At 39.0% G+C, this 21,358-nt stretch overlaps 1 protein-coding gene across 11 annotated transcripts in view; it reads right to left on the bottom strand.

Annotated features, from left to right (window-relative positions):
• LOC113526407 (R3H domain-containing protein 2) overlaps nt 1–21,358 on the bottom strand; it is a 57,661-nt gene that overhangs the window by 19,437 nt on the left and 16,866 nt on the right. For 6 of the 11 annotated variants that reach the window (XM_053229182.1, XM_053229185.1, XM_034312220.2 and 3 more), the window contains exons 2-13: nt 10,507–10,685; nt 10,165–10,373; nt 8,164–8,205; nt 7,755–7,844; nt 7,527–7,650; nt 6,722–6,800; nt 6,218–6,277; nt 5,474–5,614; nt 5,054–5,162; nt 4,873–4,968; nt 3,837–3,868; nt 3,054–3,107 (exon numbers count right to left, since the gene is read on the bottom strand). In XM_053229182.1, coding sequence (XP_053085157.1) covers nt 3,054–3,107; nt 3,837–3,868; nt 4,873–4,968; nt 5,054–5,162; nt 5,474–5,614; nt 6,218–6,277; nt 6,722–6,800; nt 7,527–7,650; nt 7,755–7,844; nt 8,164–8,205; nt 10,165–10,332 — 995 coding nt within the window. In that variant the 5' untranslated portion in view covers nt 10,333–10,373; nt 10,507–10,685. Of the gene's footprint in view, nt 1–3,053; nt 3,108–3,836; nt 3,869–4,872; nt 4,969–5,053; nt 5,163–5,473; nt 5,615–6,217; nt 6,278–6,721; nt 6,801–7,526; nt 7,651–7,754; nt 7,845–8,163; nt 8,206–10,164; nt 10,396–10,506; nt 10,686–21,358 lie in introns of all 11 variants that reach the window. The other 5 variants (XM_053229174.1, XM_053229175.1, XM_053229165.1 and 2 more) reach the window with 4 other exon arrangements.

Raw genomic sequence — 21,358 nt, 5'->3', positions numbered from 1 at the left:
AGGAGCAGCCACCATGAAAACCAATAATCAATCATGTCATTTTTAATCATGTGAGTTCCCTAATCGCAACACTTAAAGTATGATCTAGAAAATTGGATTTAACTGGAATATAATTGCAAAATCAAAAAAAAAAAAAAAAAAAAAAAAAAAAAAAAAAAAAAGTATATAGTATGAAATTCGTCAACAGCCACATAATAATCCTATATTATTTTTGGGGGAGCCGATCAGGCCTGTGTTTGTCTGGGGTTTGATGATTTTCCTGCTCACACCAAATTCATCAGTTCATTATCATATTTTTGGTCATTTTGCTATAACTGAGAAATCAATTCATGTCCGATCATGGTCCCCACTTTCACTGGACCCTGACACTTTGCAAACCCCTTTGTTAGTTCTCACACAGAGACCACCTGCTGTATCCCCTAAAAGTGACTTGCAATCATATATACACACTTACCTGAAAATATCTGACTACTCATTGCTGGGCTTTATCCTAATGCTCTTAGGGCTCCTGGAATTGGCCATAAAAAGGGTCAATATTCTAAACTCGCAACATACTATATTCTGTAGTACCACCAATCTATGGCATGATGAAATTGGTAATTAACAGTGAACAGTCCAGGATAACTGAGTTGGCTGTATATCAAGATAACGTGTATAAGCTGGTAGTGTTTATAAACATGTTGTTTCCCAAAGCTCAGTTTACATCTTGTATTACAACTTGGTGTCAGGGCCACTATATACACATTTACAAACCTCTGAAGCAGTATAAAATAGATACCTTAGAAAAAAGGGCATCTACAGATTAAGTTCAAACATGTTTGTCATATACTTTTATTCCAAAATAGTTATTATTTAGTTGTTACAATCTGCAAAGACCTTTTTGCAGCATGAACAAGTTAATTTAAGCTCAAAAATGTGTGTGTTGAGGCCTCAGAAAACCTTACAAATAACTTTTTTAACCTTTTTGCATGTATCTCAACCACACGTAATGTTATACAGTACTTGCGCTGCAGGCACATCACAGACATTTTGACAGCCAGTATTTAATTACAAAACTGAACTTATGTTTATGCCCATTTCACTATAGTATATAGCTATCCAACAACTTGATCAAAGCCTGGCATTCACTGTGTGAGTGCCACACATTTAGCTAGCAAGGTCTGAGACATCTTCAAGCAGACATTTACTGTTTTTTTTTTATGTGGCTTTTTACACAACGTAATCTTTTGCAGAAAGTCTACGCAAGATTAAAAAGTAAATATAAACCTTGCCATGCTGTTTTGGGGAAAATATATTTATGGTTTCTTAAATGTACTGATGTCAACATATGTTACAGGCAGAAACCCCCTTTTTTTTTTTTTTTTTTTTTTTTTTTTTTTTTTTTTTTTTTTTTTTAATAATCTCTGGCTGTTTGCCAGAATTTAACCATAGCGACAAGGGGTTTCCTAGACAGCTACAGAAATTGTTTGTTAATATATAGCCTAACAATATAGTTATCCCCCCACCACCAAAAGTGTAGTCTTTTTATTCATTGCCACAAATTGTGAACAGAAACAGGAGTATGTAGAACTTGTTTTGCCACATTCTAGTTTTAATGCATATATATCTAAGGAATAACAAACTCCAGACCATGCTGTTATACGAAAATAATGTATACCAGAGGGGGTGTGATGCAGCACAACGTGCAGCGGAAGTGCATTATTTTTGTACAACAGCATGTTTTGGAGTGTATTATTCTACTTATACCACAGCAATTTGCTTACGATTACAATGTATAATTTAATAAGAAAAGTCACGTCACACATTTTAATGGTTTATAGTTAGATTTAATGTTGGGAACGTCCGAGGGACAAATTAGTCCCTGTTCTCATGGTATAGCTGCGATAAACAGTCATTCCCTCACCAGACTCTCTCTCTCTGTCCCTCGAGCTCAAAATGCAGCCTGTCATTTTATCGGAAAAGTGTAAACTCCTCCGTCCTGAAGACTTTCTGTCTCATCCTGGCAAACTTTGTAACAAAGCACTTACAACCTAAACTTCTTCTATAAACATGAAATAAATGTCTCCTCAAAAAAAAAAAAAAGTCACCACATCAATGATTATAAGTTTTACTTTGTTAAACAATACATTTTTTAAATCTGTTTATTGTTAGTCTTAGATTGTACGTCCGCCATAGAAGTCCCTGTGTATGAATCATTGCTCTAACCATGTAAGAAACCCAGAATTCTAGCTTGAGATAAAATACAGTTTCCCATTAAAGACTCATTTTTGTCCTGTGAAGCAAATTAATCCAGTGTGATAAGGGAAGGACACCACCAATCATATTCACTATATTTAGAAATTGTACATAGTCCAGATGTCACAGCAGAATTCATGAAGACTGGAATCTTACACACATAAATGAATACAAAGAACTATTGGATTATGTGTGTAAGAGGGTGTGCTTTTAAAAGGTGCAGTAATGTAGCGAACATTTGTGTATGCAATTAATGAATGAGCTGCTGCCTACACAGCCCATTACTGACACGGACTTACTGCAGAGAGACAGACACAAAGAGAGAGAGAGAGAGAGAGACAGAGAGAAAACATTTTTCCTCCATTCTCTTTTGTCCACCATTCCTCCCTTTCACTTCAATAAACTAAAGCAATAAATATAAATAGTTTATTTAACATTTTACAAAAACAAAAGCAACACCAAGTCTAACACCACTAGCATACTGCTATGAGAATAGCAAGACACCCGACAAATAACTCCATAGCATGCGCTAGTTAGCAAATGACAATTCCAGAACATTCCCCACAGCAACCATAGCAACCAGGCTTAGCCTGGACCCACAAACACACACGTACGCGCGCACACACACTCCCACCCACCCACCAAAGTGCAAGTGCACAATCAGAGAAAAGTGCAAGAATGGTCGTGACTTAACAAGTCCCTCCCCCTTAAAGAGCTGTGTTTCAAATCCACATAGCAGCCATGCACCGAGCTGACGCTAAGCACACACACTCTCGTCACGGAAACGTGTATGGGGACACACAGCAAACACCAAGTACCTAAAGATTTGCCTCTTCCTTTGGGAGGAAGAGGAGTAGCCTTCAGTGGAAAGTCTGTGGGGTCACATTGGGAAGAGAAAGGCTGCAAGTTACTGCATTGTGTGAGGTGAAGGAAGTGACTCAACATGTGTGTGTGTACATCTGGAGAGATCAGAAATCATAAATAGAAGAAAACGGCCAAAACCAGGCTGCTTCCCACACCAAGGCTGGGAAAAACGTAATTAAAGTAAGATTTTAAGTGGATTTGTTTGATCTGATCATGGACCGCTGGCTGTGTAGAGGAGAGAAGAAATGCAAACAACGCAGAATTTCTCCTCACAAGCCCCCAGTGTTTATCTGTCTCAGCACTCCTCCATCTCATCCTCCTCTCAGCAGAAAGTGCTTAACTTTTAAAAACTGTGCTCTATGGTGCTTTTAAAACTTGACCATAACCCTATGTTTAAGGTGTAACTCTAATGTATACACTCATTCAACATAAGAGGTCTTGATTTTAAATGCATTAATAATTAATCAACCAAAATCAAAAAGGTTAAACTAAAAATGATTACAAATCATCTTGTATAAACCCATCCTAGTATTTTGGTATATAGCTTTAGAGCTAAAGAAACAGGAATCAGTTAAATCAGTTAAATTAAGCAGTAAGGATGCTAACTACATAAGTAGTGGATAAATTTACCCACATATCTCTTACACACACAAAAGATCACACCAGCAATTTATTTGTGCCTACAAAACCCCCTCTGACTCAAACCTGCGTTGCTCACCGGTGTAAGTGTGTCTTACCTGTTGTCGTTGAGGTATCCGTTTTGAGAAGACTGTGAAGAAAAAAACACCTGCACATTACGAATAGCTCCACAGCTAAGCTGAATCCCCAAACACTTGTTTATAAATGCAGATTTAAACAGGTAACTTTTCTGAAATTTGCTAAAAATCTACTAATAGATTTTACTCAGAACGTGTTAAAATTAATTGTTTGAAATAAACTTTAATCAAAGCGAAACATCTGTGCACATCAGCCAAATCACAATTGTAATATAAGTGATAGAGCCTGATTCCCCTCTTTATTGGTTCCTAAGCAGCTTGAAGGAAGACCTGATGTATCAGACTAGTAATTCAGGAGCAGGTGGTTTCTTTGGTCCTTCTAAGAACTTGCACTGTACATTAGAAAAAATTATCATGGTCTGGGGGAGAGCACTGGGAATAAGGGCTTCTTATTTTAGCTAAGAACAAAAACACAACTCAAAATATAATCATCCCTAACTGTTCTGGGACACAAATGTTAAATTGAAAGTTAATAAAATTTGAGAAGTTCTAGCGCCTTACTGGTAAATTAAACGTAATATAAATATTTTTAACATAAAATCTCATTATGTTAAATGCTGCATTAGACAGATACCCAGGACCGTTTGTTGTTGCGCTGTACATGTAAGCTAACCCAGACTATGGATGGGTATTTAGCCAGCTAGCATTTTTAAACAGGGACCTCTACTGACAACATATGACACTGTATTTGGACTTATTTTAATAAGAACAACCTCTTATTAAATTTTTATGAGCAATTTATAGCTATAATATTGGAGAACAAAGAGTAAAATTCCATAGCCTGTGTATGTGTAAAAGGAGCAAAATTAACTGATATTTCACTTTCTAACTAGTTTGATGCTGGGGGGTTGGAACACAAAAAAGAAATGTTAAAATATTGAGCATTATTATTATTATTATTATTATTACTACTAGTAGTACTACTACTACTACATTTGAGCCCTACTGGCAATACATATCTCTCTTTACTGCACACCTGCATTTCCTGTGCACTTACTTCCCGAGCAAAGATTCGATCACGGACGCGTTGATATTCCTCCTCTCTCTCCTCGATGGACTTACTACGGCGGCCGTCCTGCAGAGGGACCCGAATCTGAAAAGAACCATAAAAGTCCATTAGTTTTAAAAAAAAACAAAAAAACAAGTGTTCATTGTGATTTGCAGGACTGAAGGCTCACCTGGTTGTCATCTTTGTCCATGCTTGCATCATCCCTCTTCAGTATAAACTTCTTCTGGAAATCCATTGTTCTGTCATCTTTAATGTGCTCAGAAAACCTTTGCTCAGGGCTGAGAAAGAGACAGACTCAGGCTGTTAAGTCAGTCTGTGTGATTTTTAACATTATAATTAATACCTATATGACCCCATACCTTAAATAGATCTATTAATAATTAATAATAGCATTAATAATATGTGTGCTGTTTCGACCAAAAAAAAAAAAATGCTAAAACTGATGCTCCGTTCCCATAAAATTATTTGAAGTTACTCACTTCATTGATTTCACATATTTTAAAACCTGATTGAGCTACAGCAGTCTGATAAATTGTTGTTTAAAAAATAAAGGAATTCATTTTAAGAAATCTGGGTGAAAACTTCTTACATGCGGGTGTTGCACGTCTTATTGATGATGACCGCTTTGCCCGTTTGGTCCACATTGTGGTCCATGCCAAAGTAAGCTGCTACTCGATGTAGCAGCATGCGATGGTATGAGGTCATCTGGGGGAACTTCTTATACTGATTGCTAAAAATAAATGAGAACAGACAAAAATTATGTACAACTGATTACTAGTTTCCTTTATAATGAAAATGTCAACTTCTAAAACATTTAAATACACTTAAAAGTCCTCTTAAAACTTCAGGAAACAAATCAAAAAGCAAAGCTTCAAAATAAGCAACACATTTAAGTGATTGGAGTCGCAACAGGGACAAACTTATGAATGCACAAACTTACTTGCCAAATTCATTGGCTTACACTGTTTTGCCAAACAACTTGCTGTTTAAGAAACACTTTGCTTGCACAGCTGATGAACTTTTGTCCAAATTGTATTTATTTTTCTACCCACTTCAATATTATGGCCTATTTTTTGCAGATTCATGACATATAATTCTAATTACCTCCTTTTGAGGTCTAGTCTATAACACTACAAAATTTGGAAAAGGGGTGTATACTTGTACAAAAAAATCCTCTATTTTTAACAAGTCTGCACATCACCTATAATGTTTTTCAGGCTCAGTAATGACCTTATTGGCTTGTTGAGCAACAAAGTACCCATTGCTAAATACTTCTATAACCCACATGAACAACATAACAAGCACACACACACACACACACACACACACTCACTTATCATCATTAATAAACTCCAGTATATCTTGTTCCAGCTTCAGCAGCATCATTCTGTCCCTGCCACAGTGAGTAAAGGATGACAAGGGACAGGTCAGTAAAGAAAAAAATAAGACAGGACAAACAGATTCTGTTTCAAATAAAATAAAAACTCTCAAGAGACCAAGAACTCCCTTCTGTCATCCATAGTGAAATCTTCATAAACATATGCATAGGAATATCTACATACATAAACATAGTGTTTGGTTTGACAACAGGATTTGTGAAACCATAACCTGCTAACAATCATTATTTAAAAAAAAAATAAATAAAAATTATATCACAGCATTGTTGAATCTGAATCTTGCTTGAATCTGATTGGTCAGAAGGTTGATTAATTTCTTACATACTGCATATAAGACAAAAATTAATTCCAAAGCTGAACAGTATATGGCAATAAGCTGCAGTCACACATTCTGAGGCATCAGTTTGAGTCCTATGCTGCGTGTGTTGTGTCATTTGTACCTGGGGTTGTTTTTCAGTGTGTTCACCAAGAATTCATGCACGTCGATGCCTGTGGAGTCTGTGTACTCCTGACTGGAGTCTGCAGGAAGAAGAAAAACAGGACAGTAAGTCTATATCCTTCTGTGGATTCAGTAAAATTTTGCACCAAACAGAGGTGAAAATGGCAGTAAACGTTGCCTTCTGTTGTCACATGTCTGTGGTCACCTTTCCACTCCCCAAATAGGAGAGCCGATTTCATTGGAGCAGCACGCAATTTACAAGCAATCCAACCAAAATAAAGAAGGAACTTAAAGGCCTGTAGCAATGGGTCCTCCTCAGGGTAAACAACTATCTGTTACAGTGCCTGGAGCACTAACCAATCTGGTCATTAGGAAATCCTGAGTGCTTTCCAAGCATTCATTAGGGAACATCAGAGCTCAGTAGCTCAAATGATCCTACTGCAATTTTTTTCAAGACCAAATCTAGTGTGTCATCTCAAGTGTCTTACCGTGAAGTAACAATAAAAAAAAAAAACCCTAACATAAATGCAGTCATTATACAACAACCAGTGAGCTGTTTCTATTGGCTCCCAAACAGTCTGCTATTAGAAATACATACTAACATGTTACGTCTTTCTCTTGAAAATGAGCAGAAACTCATCAGATCAGACCTTGTCACCAATGAAGATTCAAGTGTCTGTAATTGGAGCCTTGTCACTACGGGCACAGAGTACGTAGATGTAGTTTTTGAGATGTGGTAACAGTAGAAATTCCTTAGTGAATTTGAAAGAGTGACCTTTAAAATACACCAACACAGAAGAACTTACCACGTGAGAGCATCTTGTGTGGAGTTTTGTCCTTCTTCTCCCTCTCCTCGCTCTCATACTCATCTTTAGAAGACTTCTCTTCCTCTTTGTCTGACGGACAGCTGATGTGGAGCTGAATAATATCCTGAACAGTTTATGATATGAATGGCAAGAAAAAAAGCTCAGTACACAATTATGTAGGACATAGTTCAGCTCTTCTGGAAGGACTGGTGAGGTATGGTGCAGTACCTGGCTCTCTGCAGGTCCATCAGTAGAAAACATGCCTGATGACTCCTCGCACACCGCTAGACTCCTCACCAGCTTTAGCTTGGCATTGGACTAAGAAAATGAACACATCACCAAACGTGTAATTAAATCTCAGCTCTATTCAATATTTAGAAAATGTTTTTGAAGACATTACATTTTCTATGAATAAAAAACATTTTCTCAAAAGTACTGAGTGAATGATGTGGGGAAAAGTGAACTTAATTCACACTTACATCTAAAGCCTGTGAGTCATATCTACCTGAACTGTTTGTGTGTGTGTGTTTCTGTGTGTGTTGTCTTTTCTCTGCCACACTTGAAACTTTGCCAGGAGGATTAGCAAACACCACACATGGCAACATGGTACTACAGTACATCATGCAGCAGTGTTTACCTTGGCTCTTTTCCTGCTATGGCCATGGTTTTGACAGCGTTTCTATGGTACATTGGTGGAAAAAACACAGAAACCTTTAGATCCTTTCTAATAAAGCATAAATACATTATTGCAAATATCTTTTCATATAATACTCAAATACAAGACATTGCAGCAGTCATTTAATAAGAAACAGTCATTACATAAGCAACAGTCATTACAGTTCTCAAATGAAGGACAAATTTGTATAATATTTATGCATTGTATAATGATTACAAGAAATCAGAATGATTTCTGATCTCAAAAATACTGGGAACATACTTCTAGCAATGGATTTATGGAACATACTAAAAACTGAATGATAGATTGATGTTATATAAACCAGCACTTGGAAATAAGAATGTTATTTTATAGATGTGTAGAGTTGATGAACAACTTTTCCAGCTTGTCTCCAAGCACACGCCATCAGGGAGAAGGTCAGAGCTTAAATCCATTACATGAGCAACATTTCAGCAGTATGCAAACAAGAGCTTTTTAGAGAGACAGCAAGTCTGCTGTTCTGCCCAAATTCCTCAGTCTACCTTCCATGATGGCTTTAAAGTAGCTTGTTTTATTACAGGAGCCTGTGTTAAGTGGAGCTCTCAATCCTATCATCTTCAGCCACTCCAAAAAATAGACCAAGTTCTACTGTGGAATGAGATGGCGGTGTACAATATGTCTGAGCAGCTAGGTAATTATCTGCAACCTTTTCTGACAGGACCAGCACTCACTTAACAGCCACAAACATTTGTGCTTAAATGAGCTAGAACTTCCTCACTACCAGTGAACTCAAGTCAAATGTAGATGCTGAACCTTAATGTCACCACCACCTGTAGTGAACAGTATAAAGTTTATATCAACTAATCTTCCATGCCAAAGAAAAGTCACCACAAGCAAATCTGCATGTTATCAAAGCAATAGGTCACAACAGCAGCTGGGTCTGTTCCACATGAGAGAGTCCTTCTATAGTAAGACTTCTGTTGATGAAACTTGAAGATTAACAAGCCGCATTGCTATAGGGCCAGATTGAATCCAGTAAAAGTTAGAGAATATTTATAGAATGCACACCTATTGGGTTCAGCAGTATGAGCAACACCAGTAGAGTTGTTCAATAGCCTGGAGACGCATAAATGACATTCAGATATAAATGTGCACATGAACAGAATACATGAACATATACATGAACATATACTGTACTGTATATTAGAAGCTTAAATGTTTTGAGCAATCTGTCCTTACGCTGCTCAGATTTGGTTTTTTTAGTTTACAATACAAAGATGTCTTTGTATGTATGTGTACATCACATGTACATCACAGCATCTAACACCTGCATGTCAGAAAAGTAGTCTAATGGGAATAATGCCAAAGCAATTAGCACCAGGTACTTTCTTTTACCCCTGCTTTTTCAGTTAGCGTCTTTGTTGTACCATAGCTGTCCCAAACACTGTAAGCAGAGTGCTTACTCACACACACACCCGGAGATTGTGACTTTGATTGCCGATGATGTCACAGCCATTCCTGGGAGTCAAGAGAGCAAATTTGTGTTCTCTGGATGGGAGGGATGGCATACTCTCTCTCCCCTGTCAATCACAGCAACACTAGCCAATCATGGGCTTCTGTGAGCTCATATATGTGGCAGAGGGCAGAGAGTGCTTTCCTTTGAATGTGTTACACTGCCCTGTAACATAGCATGAGCAGCAGTTTGAAAAGTTGTGTTTGGCCGGCTTCACATGTCTCACAGGAAGAATGTGCTAGTCCTCACCCTCCCTGATTGGTAGGTGTTTTAGGATCGGTAAGAGATTTTTAATGTGATGCAAACATGCAAAACACATTAAAAAACTAAAATAAATTTGGGGGAAAAAAAGAATAAGAGATGACTTAGAGCCATTATAAGGTTATGGTTATGGTTTCTGTGTGTAATACTACTATAAAAGTTCATAACGATACCTTGGCCTTGACAGTTTGCATGCTAGCAGATGTTACCTGTGTGTCTTGTGTGAGGTTGTCGTCAGGCTCTGCACCATTGTTCTCAGTGTTGTTGTCTTTGCTCAGTGTGGTAGAGGTTCCTTTACAGCGGCTGGCAGCAGGAGTTTCAGTAACCAGCACGCTGTCCCCCTCTCTTACCCCATCCAGGGGCAATATCACAGACATCTTCCTTCAGCAAAGAGGCTATAACCCAACTCACACACCTTCTGCACACACAAACACAAAAGACTAAGAAACAGAGGCAGAAAAAAGAGAGAGAGAGATTTGTTCAAATGCATAGCATATATACTTTTGAAGAGTAATGAATCATAACTATCAGAGAGAAAAAAAGGTCACTACCTGAAACTGTAGTGTGTTGGTGTGTGGGGCTCCACTCTGAAGCCCCAGAGACAAGATGTTGGACAGATGGTGCTCTTAAACAGGGGAAGGGGATGGGGGACACGCCATGGCGAGAGTGTGCGTCCTCAGTGCTCCTGCATCTTGCAGTTCCCCACACACAGTCACATAAACCCCTCCTGCTGGAGACACACAGAGTGGGAGAACTTTAATGAGTGAGTCATCCAGAGAAAAAAAAAGTTGCATTAAAAAAAATAAAGAAAGAAAGAAAGAAATTTGCACAGGACTGAATGAGTATTATATATGCACAGGACTGAATGAGTATTGTAAATGCTCAGTGACTGACACGGTATGACTTATGTCTTTAAAATACAGAAAATGTCATATGACAAGCTAAATGTCATCCTTTTATTCATTCACTCAGTTCAGCTGGATGTGTCTGTGTGGTGAGGAGCAGTTCAAACACAAAGTGCCAGGGCTGAGTAACCAACCATCTGCCACAAATATGAACACATGAATGTAAACACACAAATACACTGGCACATAAACAGAAAAGGTAGAAAATGTATTGTTCGGAAGTGAAGGCACATAGGCTTTGAAAGCCTGAGGCTTTATAAGTGAAGGAAGCAGAACAGCAGGTGCTGCAAGGAGAGAGGAACCTCCAGTAATGACGTCATACTGCAGAGAGAGGAACTGTGAGAGGGAGGGGGAATGTGCGTATGTAAGCAATAGAGCGAGAGAGAGGCAGCAAAACACACACACACACACACACACACACACACACACACACACACACACACACAGAGAGAGAGAGAGAGAGAGAGAGAGAGAGAGAGAGAGAGTACAAAGAGGAGGGATTCCCAGACGTCATCAGCAATTCATGACACTGATGACCAGTCACCCACACACATCCCTACACTTTCCAGCACAGCACAGCACACCACACACACACACACACACACACACACACACACACACAGTGTTGCTGTTATGTAACACAAGACTCTGAAGTCAGAAGTGAACTAAACTCCAGTGACAGTAAAAAGAATGTTCATGAATGAACGATGTCTTTCATTCACTCCCCTGTCTCGCTGCACACATTCCCCCTTTTTTCACAGGGCAGCCAGGGTTGCCAAGGAGACAATAACACCATTTTCAGCTGTGTCCGTTTGCATGAATGCAAGCGAATGCCGAGGGGTGATATTAAAAATAAAAATGAATATGAGAAGAAAGTGGAAGCAAAGGAAACTGGAGAGGGAGGGAGAGTGGAAATCAGTCGTCTGTTTTATGCAGACGACCAAAGACAAATGCTACGCCCCACCGTGTTAAACAGCATGTTTGGGCTCAGCGCTGGTAACCACGGAAACCGTGTGCCCTCGTTTTGACTGGCCAGTTCAAAAACAAACTAAACCACACCGGCCTGAGCAAGGACATGGCCACAAGATTGTGTAATACACACGCATACAGGCAAACACATGGGCAACATAAGGTCTGGCTCACTAACACACAAACATGCACGCATGCACACACACACACACAGACAGCCATGTTCATCTGGGTTGAAACAACAATTTTCTGGGGCTGATGACAAACAGAGGGCAGGAATGATTCATGGAAACAACTGCTGGTTCACGTTGACATCCTGTGAATGTGCATGAGTATGGTTCACATGTAGTGTGTATGCAAGGGCTCTGTGTCTGTGTGGGTGTATGTGAACATGTGCTCATCTAAATGATGGTCAAGTCCAAACTGTGCACTGTAGACAAGGATATGCCATACGCCACACTTGACGGTTGAAAATATGCAACAGACTGATCAGTTTTTTAAATTGCACCCACTTTCAAACAATGTGCTTGTATCAAGAGAATATTTCATCTGATTGCGGTTTCATCAGAAATCAAGAGAAGATGCAAGAGAAGATGTGTGCATATCTGGGTCATGACACAAAGATAGGGTTCATGTGTATGCGTCGCTGCAGAGGTACACTTCAAAAATCTTGTGCAAAACAAATGGTGTTTGAGCGGGGAAGCATATCCAACACGGTCGGGACAGGACCTAAACCAGAACTAGCACAAAAAGCAAGTTGGCAGAAGCACTGCAAGGTTATATGTACAAAACCCTTCTTCAAGTCTAACACATGCTTCCTCAGAGACACCACACCAACATGCTGCTTAAGGGAGTGGAATGCACTGAAGAAGAGCAGTACCCGCTCTGTGACGTATACATGAGCTAACAACTGGGAGAAAGGAAGCCTGTCCTTCCTATTCAGAGAACAGGACTGCAGATGGCTAAGGCATCATCTTGCAATCCCCTAATGACAGGCCGAACGTGATCTTGAATACGACAATACTTCATCTGATATTAATTTCAGGAGAATCAATTTAGCAATGCTGCTCAAACAGACCTACAAGAAAATCAATTTGGCAAAATTTCAGTAATGGGTATAATATGAAATACAATTTAACTAGTATAACCAATGTTACAGGTCATCTTTCTGCTCAGCATTCTGGGAAAACAATGATATCGCTCCTAATGTAGCGATTCACTGCCACTAGTTATTTAGGAGCTGTGTATGATCATACAAAAAACAAAAGCATGTCTGTACAAGATAAAATACCATACTGTAGTTATATTGCTACAAATTGTATCTGTCATAGTCCTTGCATAACAAACACACACCACTGATGTGTCATGGTTAAAGTCTGGCCTGCATTATTTTCTGTTCGTTTGATCACGGAAACGTCATGAAAACACCAAGCAAAACACCCACAGACATGCATTAGGACAATCAGGTGGATCAGACTGCAAGAAAAAACATTAAGTTACTAAGTTAGAAGGCTCATTTGCACAGTACAATAGGTAATATTATGAATTAACTAAGGAGTGTGCTACAGCCCTAACCTGAACTGTCACGGAATTGATAAAACTCCACACAACTCCCAATCTTAATTGTGCACTAATAATAGTTTTAGAGTAGAACGGGATAGTGTGTATTCTCCCGGGGGGGGGTACAGTTGATTTTAACAGACAATAGGAACAGTGACAACATGATGTACAGTTACACATGTATATCAACTTCCCAAGTTAGTCACGCATAAATTACACACTTGCCATTAGTGCAGCAGTCCAATCATATTGTGTGCGCGAGAGATATGGAGAGAAGGAGAGACTGTCTCTCCCAGCAGTGTGACTGCTAACCCTCTCCTCCTACACTTTGCTAGACTGTGCCTATTTTTGACCATTTCGTTCTACGCTCCCTCCCTTCGCTTTAGCAGAAAGTCCTGGCTCCAGTGCTTCAGTTACACCATGCAGCCTGACTTCTCAGACATAACGTACTTTTAAAAATAGAATACACTAATTCTGTAAGGACTTTTTTTTTTTTTTTAAAGAAAGAGACAGACTCAAGATGAGATTCACCACAGCATTAAATAAACTACATTACTACTGATCGTTTGTCTTTGCATTCTTAATCTCAGACCTAGCTCCCTAACAATGCTGTTTGATAATGCTTAAGGGCAATGTGTGTTAAATTCAGCTGCAATTATACTGGGCTACAAACCAAAAATCGTGACTTACCCAGCTGGGCTATTTATACAAAATCTTATATTATATTTTCATATTTTTGAAGAGAACTGAATACAGAAATGTGAACTAAATAGTGGATTTTACAGATCAGTCTGTTTGGTATCAAACCTTTTAAAAACAATTCAAGTCCAACATTAAAAAGTTAAAATAAAAATGTATATACACATTTACCATCCACTTTATTAGGAACACCTGTACACCTGCTCATTTATGCAGTTATCCAATCAGCCAATCATGTGGCAACAGCAAAACGCATATACAGGTCAAGAGCTTCAGTTAATGTTCACATCAAACAAAAGAATGTGGAAAATGGTGATTTCTGTGACTCTAACCAGGTGATCAGCAGTTTCTGAAATACTCAAACCAGCCCGTCTGACATGGTTAATGTTACAGAGATCATATTTTTCCCCATTCTGATGTTTGTGGTGAACATTAACAGAAGCACTGCTGAATTGCACTGATGCCATACGATTGGCTGATTGGATAACTGCATAAATAAGCAGATGTTTATATTTTACAGTGTTCCTATTAAAGTGGATGGTGAGTGTATTTTGGCATGCAGACACACAGACAAATCTGCATAAAGCAAACTTCCTCAGTGCTCATGATTTATTCCAAGGGAATGTGTTAACTTCAGTCAGGATAGTCTTGCCTAGTTATGTCAACAAGATATAATTTTCTTCCTGCAATTATGATCATTATGGATGAGTTCAAAACAAGGCAACTGTGCATCCTTGGTACATTATGGGGGGAAAAATAAATTCAAATAAATCTATTAAATATGTTACTAAACAAAATTGCATGGTAAATTTAGCCCTTAAATAAGGAATATCACACAATGGACGCTATGAAATTACTACACGCAGGGGTGGTGTGATACATTCCGGGTTAGTATGCTCCTCTTCGGGTTGTGTTATTTTCAAATATGACAGCACAAACGTGAGTTATTCTGCTTATACCCTGGTGATTTGCCACAATGTTTAATCTACTAAAGAACAACATGTCACGTTTTCAGCAGTATATAGTTAATGTTGTGAAATGTCCACGAGACAATTCCTTCTCAGGAACTCGGGATGGTCTCTTCAACCCTGAGTTCAGCAAGTGACATCAAAGCATCATGGCCGCTCACAGCATCAACAGTACACAATGTAGCTTCTTACCTTTAAATGACTTAGGCTGTATATATACACACAAGTATTTGCTTTAGATCAATGAAAATAAAGACATATTAGCTAGTTACATCGATAAAATTGTCTATACAGTAAGTTGTTTTAAGGGGGCGAAAAATACACATCACTGATCACAGTTAACTGGCTTGTTGCTAACAAAAAAACATGGAGGCACACATGGATTTTCTTGAATGCATGGAGATCTAAAAAGATTCTGAGTTCCAAACACCCACTTCCAAGGCAAGTCAAATGCAGCAATAATACTAATAAACAATAATGAAGACAAATAATGCATAGCATTTTACCAAGAAAGTGGAAAGTGTACACTCCTTGAAGACTTTCCTGTGATGGGAAACTACAGAAAGCACTGTGAATGTTACAAAGCTCTGAATCCTGAGACTGCTTTCATAAATTCTATATATGTTATATATGTATGTATGTTTATATATGTAAACATATCCAAACAAAAAAAAAAAAATCATTGGTTATATGTTTTTCTTTCTCAAACAACAATGCATTTTACAAAAATTAATTTATTATTAGTCTTAGATTATGTGGAGTGTCCACTATACAATCCCTCTGCATGAGCTGTTACTATAGAAACACTAACGTATTAGAACAAGCACATTAATACAAACCTATCATTCATGTTACAGTCTGTCCGAGCTGTGTGGTAATACAAAAATAATGCATACCTTCCGACCAATCAAATACGAGCATTTATACAATACAATTAGCATCACTGAATATCATGCTAAGATTGTGCAGACAATTACATTTTACAATTAAATAATCTACTGCACAAGCCTGCTGAATATTCCAAAAAAAAAAAAAAAAAGAGAGAGAAAGTTGTACACTATTATTTCTTAAAATGTACCTTAGAGCACCTGAAATGGAAATTGGATTTAAATTTGTTTTATATAAATCCTGGATGAATTTACAACTGCGCTTTTATGTGGATAATCTCTATGTGTGTACGATCCTGCGCACATGTTGACCAGATGTTAACAGGGTTTACCCTTGCACAAAGTGAGGTTGTCCAGGAGGTCAGACAAACACACTAGTGAAGAAGTATGAATTCATTTGTGAGAATATGACTGAGAGCTTATGAGGTGCATGTCAATTCAAGCCAACAGCAGTAGACTTCAAGAATGACAGAGATAAAAACAGAGGTTTATGGAAAGAGAGATATAGAGAGGGAGATGGGGGGGTATGTGTATGAGTCAGAGTTGGTCCCACTGGACTGAGTAGGATGTGAGGAGGAGGATGGCGTCAGCAACACACACACACACACACACACACACACAGCTTCATCTAAGTAGGAAGGGGTGGAGAGGGAGGGGAAGGGTGAGGCTGTAGAGGGGGATCCTCTCTCTGACGAAGTAGAGGGAGAATGAGAGAGAAAGAGAGAGAGAGAGAGAGAGAGAGAGACTGACAACATGCAAAAAGTCCATAAAGCTAAGGCTTTTTGCTGAGCTATTCAGAGTAAGACTTAGGAAGTAACTGAGGGTGTGCACGCTCATGTGTCAATCACTATCAAGCAAAAGTGTGTGTGTGAGAGTTAGAGAGAATCGCTGCTGTTTCTCTCTTCCAGTTCGATGCTCTAAAAATAAGTGTGTCAGGTTAAAACCTGGATCCCATTGCAAACCTTATGCAACTCCTCCACTCCTCCCTGCCAGGGAGCATTTGAGAAAGGTTGAGAGAGAGAGAGAGAGAAAGAGAGAGACCAGGAGAGAAGGGAAAAATTCTCAATGATGAAACAGTAAGTGCGGCAGTGCCATTGGCTGATGCCTTCGCCAATAAGAGAGGCAGCTCCATGGCAACAGGCTCTGTCACCAAGAGAGAACAGTGATCTCTCCCTCTACCCCCCATCCATCTCACTTCAACCCTGTCCCCCAATTGCACACACATATACACACAGACACCTTTCTGCATCACCCCAATTATCCATGTTTGAGAGAGGAGGTCAGTAAACACGCTTACTCACTCTCTCACACTCACACATCCTGCCCCTGTTCTAATTCTCCCCTTCCGGTTAAACAGGTAGTAATGGCTTTGAATGGATGTACAAGAACACATACGCAATGTTGCTTAGCTCCACTGTGCATTTTTTCCACATGGTTTAGCGACAACATATGAAAATATTTCATCACACTGTGTTTCTTAAGATATGCCACAGTCAAAACAAGACAAATTATATTAGCTAAAAATGAGACAGCAGTAGCGTTTCAATTTGAAATACTGTTTCTAGTGTAATTGAGCAAAACTACAAAGGCAACTGGTGTATTTTCCTTAAATATTCTTGTAATGTGTGTGTAACTATATCACACAGCATATGGCTGTGAGGTTGTGGCAAGTGTTGGACATGTGGATTGCTTTAAGGCTTATGCTTTTGTTTTTAAGTGGTGTGTGAACAACAGAAAGGGGGTGTGGTCACAATTATCCAAAAGTTACACAGACACTGCCAGATCTATAGACACATGGCTGCAAACTGATGCAAAACACCTAGCCACAACAACCATAATTACGTTATTTTGACAGTTCTCCAACTTGCACCTTTTAACATCCATCAAGAACAATTTAAGATTTGTATAAATCTGCAGTTTGTATTTGTCTAAACATCAGTGACTGAATTTACTAATGCTCTTGTGGTTGAATGGGAAAATCCCCACAACCACACTCCAACCTCTAGAGGAAATCCTTCCCACACAAGTAGAGGTCATTATAACAGCAAAGCTGAACTAAATCTGAAATGGGATGTTCACCAAGGACATATGGGTGTGATAGCCAGGTGTCCACAAACTTTTGGCCATTTGTGGTATTAGCGCCGGTGCATTCTACTCGTATTCTGCACACGGTAATTTTTTTGTCCACAGCTTATGGGCTGCCCATCCCACAGAGTAGATGTGGGGCACTCAAGTCTTCTAATAGTTTTAGCATGTAGTCCCCCTGTCTAAAGGTAGTCCCAAGGAGTCTCTCTGCCAGGAATTAAACTTTTTAGCCTTCAAATATTCCACACTACCTGACGTAGCTGACTAGCAGAGTATGTTGCTAGTGTTCAGTGGAACTTCCTCAATATACTACTATATCTTTCTTCTTATATCCTGCATATTGTACATGCTGTAAGAAGGCAGCAACCCCAGCTGGCCGTCCCATGATTCCTCTGGCAATATGCACTCCCCTTTAATACTCCTGCATGAACAAGTATGCTATTTCTGTATGGGTTGCATGGAAAGATGTAGTGCAGTACTACTGCAGTGTGTATCAAGGCACTCTGTGGAGCTGAAATAAGCCCAAAGAGGCAGATGGTATGGTTAGAGTAACACACCTTTCAAGCACATATACTTCGTGACTATAACTTCAAGAAGTCCTTCAAATCACTTGCATGCCTCGTGAGTTACAGAATGCCAGGGGATTCGACTAAGGCATGCTGGAGTAAACTGACACACATATTTTGGGTAATACAAACCAACTATTTCACCAACACCATTAACTGCTAAAATGGCTTTCGGCAACAGAGCCAAATTCTTGCATCAGTACAGACTGTAATAAGTGCTGAATTTCATATTTCTGACAATATAAGTATAATTGTCAATTATACATCAAAATCCACTCTAAATAACTAAGTACAAAAGAACTGTGTAAGCAGTCGGTGAACTGGTTATTCAAAACAGAAATAAACTAAGAAAATTTTCATACACACTTCATCAGATTATTATAGAGGAAGTGCTGTAACTGACAAAGCAATGAACATGTTCACCATTTACAGTGTTCAGTGTTCAGTGTTCAGTGTTTTTACAGTACGTTGGTCATTTATTAGTGTTTTTACAGTACACCGGTCACTTGGGAGCGTTTTTACAGGACGCTGGTCACTTGGGAGCGTTTTTACAGTACACCGGTCACTTGGGAGCGTTTTTACAGTACGCTGGTCACTTGTGAGTGTTTTTACAGTAAGCTGGTCACTTATTAGTGTTTTTACAGTAAGCTGGTCATTTGTGAGTGTTTTTACAGTAAGCTGGTCATTTGTGAGTGTTTTTACAGTACGCTGGTCACTTGGGAGCGTTTTTACAGGACGCTGGTCACTTGGGAGCGTTTTTACAGGACGCTGGTCACTTGGGAGCGTTTTTACAGGACGCTGGTCACTTGGGAGCGTTTTTACAGGACGCTGGTCACTTGGGAGCGTTTTTACAGGACGCTGGTCATTCATTAGTGTTTTTACAGGACGCCGGTCATTCATTAGTGTTTTTACAGGACGCTGGTCATTTATTAGTGTTTTTACAGTACGCTGGTCATTCGTAAGTGTTTTTACAGTACGCCGGTCATTCATTAGTGTTTTTACAGTACGCCGGTCATTCATTAGTGTTTTTACAGTACGCCGGTCATTTGTGAGTGTTTTTACAGTACGCCGGTCATTTGTGAGTGTTTTTACAGTACGCCGGTCATTTGTGAGTGTTTTTACAGTACGCCGGTCATTTGGGAGCGTTTTTACAATACACTGGTCATTTGTGAGCATTTTTACAGTATGCTGGTCATTTGCTTTTACAGAACGGTTAATGTGCTACTTCAGCATTTGTGAGAGTTTGCTGGTTACATCACTTGTGAAATCATTCACTTTCTGTAGAAATCTGATAAAATGCTATAACATACAAATAAAGAACACTGGTATTCCATTTCTGGCTTCATATGTATGCAAATTAAACTGGAACTACCTTGAAAATAACATAATGGTAGTTGGCTGTTGGCAGAAAACAGGGTTACTTGTGCAAACAGACGAAAGCTGCCTTCAAATCCTATCGGAAATATCCTCCTGAGTGTGCAGAGAGTCTCTCCAAACGCTGTGTATGCACAATACCACTCATCCTAAGCATGCAGTAGCCTAAGAGCTCAACTATACTGAATAAAACAGTGAATATTGTGTACTATGTTACACGTGGTGGCTCAACAGTTAAGGCTCTAGGTTACCGATCAGAACGTCGCGGGTTCAAGCCCCAGCACTGCCAAACTGCCAGTGTTAGGCCCTTGAGCAAGGCCCTTAACCCTCCCTGCACCAGGGGTGCTGTATCATGGCTAATCCTACGCTCTGACCCCAGCTTCCTAACAAGCTAGGATTATGGGAAGAAAAGAATTTCACTGTTCTGTAACGTATATGTGACAACGTATTCATTACTGACAGACTAATAATTATACTTTGCCCAAATAATAAAACAATTAATCAATTATACAAATAGTTATTAGTTGCAGCACTTGTGAAAATAATCAGAAGCAGGAATGATTGGACCAAAAAAGCTTCCCATGACGACAATTATACAACGGTTAGTTCTGGTTCACTAAATTGATTGGAGTAATGGTGTTCCAAGAGTATTTAGTATAACAACACTGGTACATTTTACTGTTTGTGTTCACTACGTAAAATTCCAACTCTAGCAATAGTTTGTTATATTGAAAGTTTTAGAACTACAGACTAATTCGTAATAATTACTTTGTAAGGGTGGACTTAGAGGCTTGACAGAGGGATTGAGATAGCACTATAGCAAAGGATTTGTAGCTCAGCAAACAGGGAAACTGAAGCAACACTATACCCATAGACATGCCCGAACTGACATTTTACAGGCAGTACAAACTCAGGCCTAACAAAAATGTACTGACAGATAAAAATGGCTTTGCTGTGGAAATCATGCCAATAAGGTAACTGATAATGTCTTATAAAATTACCTGTGAAGCTTATTAACCCTGACAAAATCAACTCTAAATCCACTCTTGTTTGACAGTTTAGCATCTGAGAGTCCATGTTTTGTAAGCACTTGCTTATCACCACTTCTTTTATCATCTTGTATCATCAGATGTTTATTTGGGTTTGAGAACCCGCTTAGGGCTGGCAATCATATCAGTACATCTCTGCATCTATTCTGAGCAATATATGGATATGCGTATACAGATACCCATATAGATTTTTAATCTAACCAAGAGGCATATGTCTTAAATTCCAAAGGAACTTACAGTTCAGAAAATATAGTAAACAAGGACCTCAGAAGATTAAAATAGTCACAAACTCACAGACGTTTTGGTAATATTATCCAGGAAGTGTGTGTTACACTGGGCAA

This window comes from Pangasianodon hypophthalmus, chromosome 2, assembly GCF_027358585.1.
Source record: "Pangasianodon hypophthalmus isolate fPanHyp1 chromosome 2, fPanHyp1.pri, whole genome shotgun sequence".
Lineage (NCBI taxonomy): Eukaryota > Metazoa > Chordata > Actinopteri > Siluriformes > Pangasiidae > Pangasianodon > Pangasianodon hypophthalmus.
This window is presented reverse-complemented; position numbering and strand designations above follow the sequence as displayed.